At 32.7% G+C, this 6,000-nt stretch overlaps 1 protein-coding gene across 3 annotated transcripts in view; it reads right to left on the bottom strand.

Annotated features, from left to right (window-relative positions):
• Window positions 1-2,216: 2,216 nt before the first annotated feature.
• LOC111088070 overlaps window positions 2,217-6,000 on the bottom strand; it is a 31,704-nt gene continuing 27,920 nt past the window's right edge. For all 3 annotated transcript variants that reach the window (XM_022396944.1, XM_022396943.1, XM_022396946.1), the window contains exon 5: window positions 2,217-2,351. In XM_022396944.1, the coding sequence (XP_022252652.1) occupies window positions 2,226-2,351 (126 nt within the window). In that variant the 3' untranslated portion in view covers window positions 2,217-2,225. The remainder of the gene's footprint in view (window positions 2,352-6,000) is intronic.

Raw genomic sequence — 6,000 nt, 5'->3', positions numbered from 1 at the left:
CTAGTGTGGTAGCTATTTAACGAAAACTAAATATTAAATGATAAAACTCATTTCCTAATAAGCAGAACAGCTCGAAACCTAATACATAATAGTTTCAGTAGTTCTACCTCTCCAGACTTGGTCATTTTAACAGCTGTATGTTCACGCATCGTTTTTTCATTTTCACTTGACTTTCTAATAATTTCTTCGCGTGATTTATGTTAAAAGTCCTCTTTTTCTTTGGCCAATACCAAATTCAAATACTTAATCGTGTAGAAGACGTTGTAAATAGTACAAGTAGTCAGAAAGTCATAGGAAAACCAAGATGTTAAATTCCATAAAATAAAAACTTCAGTTAAAAAATAGATTTAAAACGATATATATCACTATGAAAATATATATACCTGGAAAATAATTGACAAAGTGCTGTTCCAGTGGTATTTACCTATATTTGACGTTATTTCAAGAATGAAAATGTGTGCAGAATAATTTATAATATTAATTATACTCTGTGATACCCACGTCTAGACACAATCCAATTTTTAACTCTAGAATTCGCACAGTTAATCTAATTCACTGTCAAATGGTCTAGCCAAAACTAAAATTCCATAGAACATGGAGTAAAATTATATGTATCATAGGTTTTCCTCATTCAAATTGAAATATAATTACACATCCAAGTTTCCAATGCTTGATACGATACTAGGAGACACAAAAAGTCCAGACATATAAAGACGATGTGCTTTGGATGTGAACCTTAATTGAAAATGATAAAATATTTACGATAACTCTCCCATCTGAAAAGAACTGTGGAGAATGCAACTTGGAAAACCTCTAATCGCAAGCGTCTACCTGGAATTATTTCAATTGTTTAAGAATGCTCTCACGTGTTTCTGTATACAGGAAATATTGCATAGGCCTAAAATATGCAGGTATTCATAAGTTCAATACAACTGAACAGGTATTGTTACATGGCATGCTTAAAAAAATCATGGATGCGTTATTGTGTCGAAAGATACTTAAGTAAAGATATTTTGATAGTACTTTCCATAAAACGGGGAACAAATACTAGTTCTTACGTTTGAAGCTCCAACGTAAATTATCTTTTTTTTTTCTAAGTTGCTAAACAATCATATCTGATACTGCAGAAATAATGGATTTTGTGTATATTAATTATTGATTGTAAGGTTTTAAAATTACATTCTGCTACACCTATTCTAATGATTCGAGAGTTTTGTGTAACGTCTATATGCTGCTTGCTTGTTTGTTTCAATAGTATGATCAAACTTACACAAAGGCTATCTGCGCATAGCCGTCCCTTGGAACTGATAAACTATAGCGAATGGAGTTAGTCAACTGCACTTGCCGCCAACCCTTGAACTACTCTTATATGGCCGAATAGTGGGATTTGACCATTATTCTTATAACACCCGCGGCCCTAAAGTGTGAAATGTGTTTTTTTATTGTTGTGACAAACAGAATTGCAATTAGAAACTGCCCGAGCACACTAGCCACTAGGCCACTCTCAGGATAATATATATACGCAGACATTTGGTTCAATTAGAGGCAGTCAGCATTTATCACTTTTGTAAGTGTTATGTCATTTTATATTAATCGTTGTTCTGTTTACGCACGCTATCTAAGTCTAATTTACGACATCCAACTGTCATTTTAAGTTCTTTTACCTGAGGATAACACGTCACATGTTCGTGTATAGACCTTTTATAAATGCATGTACCATTTGTGCTTCAGTATTTTTAGGCAATTCATTTTACAGAACTAATTAAGTCTATTTGTGCAACAAGTCAATTCATCCATCTATGTATTCACAACAAACAAAGTAAAAAACTTTTCATGTAGTGTTAGATACAAAAAAGATGCATTTCAAAGCTAAATAGTTATCTGCATCACGAATTTATAATGTTTACTTTTCATAAATATTCATTAGGTATTGTCACAAATATTAAACCTTTTAGACATTTGAAGAAAATAAAATAGTTATATATATACATTACTGCCATCTACCGAATATAAAATGACTTATTTGGATACATACACACTTGCAAAAACAATTTTTCAGCAGATTATCACAATTATGTGTAACAAAACCAGACTATTCGCAGGATGAAAAAAAATCATATACATATCAGTTTGCAACTTCATCAATTAAAAATAAATATATTGAAATTTAGAAAAATTTTGGAAAGTTGAAAATATATATTTTTATCTTCATCTAAGTGGAATTTCTATACTGACTGTTTCATATCGGATGAGCTACAATAATCTTCAAGGGATGAAAAACTTTGTAGTCTGTCAGAACTACTTTCTCCAGTCGAACTACTGCTTTGTTCACTCTGTGACTGGTCATAAGGCTATGAGAAAACAAACGTATGTCAGAAAAAGACCAACTAAAATTTAAAACAAACTTTTCTAATCTGCTCAGATTGCGAGAGTTCTTGTATTTAAGTTTAGACGTTAGATTGAATAAATATAATCGATAAAATCCAATTGTGCTGGCTCATATAAAATACATGAAATATTAGTTTTAGCATGGTTAAACAACATTAAGAAATATAAACGAATAACCATTTCATTTTGATTGAAAAAGTTAGTTATTAAATAGTTCAAACCACAACACACACACATATATATATATATATAGAGAGAAAGAGAGAGAGAGAAGGTTGTTACCAGTAAAGGTCACTGTAGATATATTATTCATGCTATTGTACAAATCTTATTGTAAATCTGGGCTTCCACTTAAATCATTAAAATTTGGAAAATTGGAAAGATAACGTCATGTGTTGCTAAGGTTACCCGCAATGTGTGTTTACATATATCTGTGGTGCAAATTTATTTTTTGAAATAATATTCACACAAATAGAATTGACTAAAAAAGTTCACTCCAAGATATAAAGAGTTTTACAACTTTTATTATCATTTTGAAAATGAGGATCGGATATCACGTATCCCCTGTACTTAGTCTATCATTCTATGACATTACGATATGCTTAACACATATGGCAAAGCCTGAAACCTTTCGACGATTTAAGTGGTTAATAATATAGCTTGTTGGCTATAGCTAATGTCAAATGACCGTAAATATTAAACACAATATAGATGCATAAATAGACTTGAAATGCGACTTATATTGCGCAAAATATAAAATGTTATAGGAAATCCAGTTGATAAGCGACCGAAAGGCAGCCTATAAAGTAGAAAGCGAGCTCTCTGTAAACAGTAATGCAGCTACCGTTAGTATCTCACAATCTTTAGATAACTTATCGTAATTGTGTAGTTTACATTATATCCAGGATAGAGATTAGAGACAATAACTGGCTTCTTGCTTCACGAGCGCTTTAGTTATTGTTGTTCAGTTATCAGTATTTAAGTTTTCACTAGTCTGCGCGAATTATATAAATCAAACAGAAAAATGGACCAACACAAACACTGTATCTAATATATATATATATATATATATATAGCTAAGTTTGTGTCTGTTTGTTCGCACCTTTCAGCCATCTTTTCATTATACGTTTCCACATTTCTTGATCAATTAGCACCAAACTTGACACAGTCATAGAATATGACACGAAAAAGATCATGAAGGGTGTGGGGGTTGGACCCCCATCTTCTTTATAAATAAACGTCAATATGTGTGTGTATCTGTTTTTTATACCTTTCCACATTTCTTGATCAATCAGGACCCAACTTGACACAGTCACAGACTATGAAATGACGAAGGTCATGAGGGGGAGGGCTTAGACCCCCATCTAATTTGATATTGATAGAATTCTTGAAAACAATATGTCTTTCTTTTCAGTATTGGTACTTTTATGTATTTTTATTGCACCTTTAATGTTTATTATGTTAAGAAAAAATAATAGAAGCACAATTTCCTACTCTTTGTTACAAACGAGTTTTTATTTCATCTGTCCAACGGACGGGTACTCTAGCTAGTTTGAGAAAACACGGTTTCTTATCTAAATCTTTTTCAAAGCATATAGAATATAAAAAAGATTTATTTTTAGTATGTAATGTTGGAGATTCCAGGAAAGGGAAATTAATATTATATTATGAATAGTTTTTCGTTAATACTTTAAAATGTCTACTGAGTGGGTAGCAACTGATTTATGTATATCACCTGTCGAGTTTGTGACATAATTTTATTTCTCACACATGTTCAATACTCAGTCGGTTTCTCTAAAGTATTTGTTTATTCAGTTGATGTTTTATAATGTTTCGTAATTGAACCGAACAAAATTTGATTGTTGTCTTAAAGTTATTTTTGTTTTTAAAGTTTGACTTTAAGTTATTATGGTTTATTATCCATTTTGTATATACATAGAAATAATCGGAGACGGCGGCAATAGTGGGCTGAAGCTACCCCAAAACGTGCCTTAGCCTCCCCTGAAGCCCCCCCCCCCCACTCAACGAAACGTTTGTTTTATGTTATGTCCTCAGTGTTGGACACTTTGATTTTTATTCTCCTTTTGAGGAGAACATAGATAAAACATACGTTTAAGAACTTTATGTTAAAGCTAGCTCACTTTCGATATACTGTGTGTGTCTTTAACCCACCTCAGGTCTCTCTCAGGGAAAAGGTTGGAGCTATCTCTTACAATAATTCAAGTTATTTTTCCTTCAAGTTTAATATTTATATTTGGTTCAAGAGTTGTCTACGATACAGCTAAAGTGCTCTTACATTCTGTACAATAAACATAGATTGTTAGAGCAGACACGAATCTTCTCCAGTGTTTCTTATTGTTATTTGAATGCATGGAGTATTAGAGTATCTGCATTACAATGAGCTACACAAGAGCTATTTACGAGTAACCATAATTTTGAGCTGATCGACTACAGGAAAGACAACTAGTCAACGGCACTCATAGCCACCAACTCATGAGCTACTCTTTTCTGACCGAATAGTGGGTTTTGATCGACTCTCTTATAATGCACTTATGACCATTCGTTCTTGAGATAACGGCTCGCGAACCAAGATTTTTTGGATTCACAGTTCGGACACCCTAAGAACTGAACCATGCCTGGTTTCTGATTTATACATATTTTATATAAATGTACACGTACTCTCTTAACAACGTTTTCCCGTTGTCACAGAAAACTCCTTGGAAAACGGGTATCTGTTACAGTAAGTAAATAGATATTGAAATTTCCTTCAAATGGAATTTTTGTTTGTATTTTATTTACCATCAAATATTTAATCTCCTATTTCATAAAGAGAAACGTTTTTCAACTGTTTGATTGTTTTCTCGTAAGTGATGCTAGTAAGAGGGATTCTTTCGAAAATCAATTTTAAATAAACCTAATTTTATATCAATTTAAATCTTTGTGTGTATTGTATTGTACCCTGAGAGATGCGCAAGTCAAAATGTTGGCATTAAAGAATTTTTTCTGAAGTTGAAAATCGTTTCTTCACTCAAATCTGTCCAATGATGCATTTTACTAAGCACTTCGCACATCGATAAATCTTGAATTATTTTGTCTCCTGTTCACAAGACATATAATAAAGAAGTTTTTCTAAGACGAGATTTCTAGTACCTCGTCATAACTTCCAAGTTCATTGTAAGCTCAGAAACTAAGTGAACAGTTTCCATCAAATAATATATATAAACTGACCTTAAGAATACACAAAAACAAAGATGCTATCACTCAGGAGTGTTGCGAGGGTCTGAAAGGTTTTCGGAGAAAATGTTTCTTTACCTTTGTCCTATCGACTAAACCTTCTCCTACATTCACATAATAGAATAATGTTCTTTCCATTTTTTTAGTCCTCACTACGTTTTCAAAGTCTATGTCACCACGTCTAGTCATGCTCTATCTGACAACAGTGCATTTTGACAATAGGTCTGAAGCGTAGTTTCTATTACAAAAAGCTCCGTCGTAAGGATGTCACATATAAAGCACGCCATTCCTACTTGCTGGCTATCCGTAATCCAACTACTGTACGAGGACGACAATTTTCCAGTGCTCAGAAATCCATAGGCACAGCGTCCAATGACT

This window comes from Limulus polyphemus, unplaced genomic scaffold (genome assembly GCF_000517525.1).
Source record: "Limulus polyphemus unplaced genomic scaffold, Limulus_polyphemus-2.1.2 Scaffold3071, whole genome shotgun sequence".
Taxonomy (NCBI): domain Eukaryota; kingdom Metazoa; phylum Arthropoda; class Merostomata; order Xiphosura; family Limulidae; genus Limulus; species Limulus polyphemus.
This window is presented reverse-complemented; position numbering and strand designations above follow the sequence as displayed.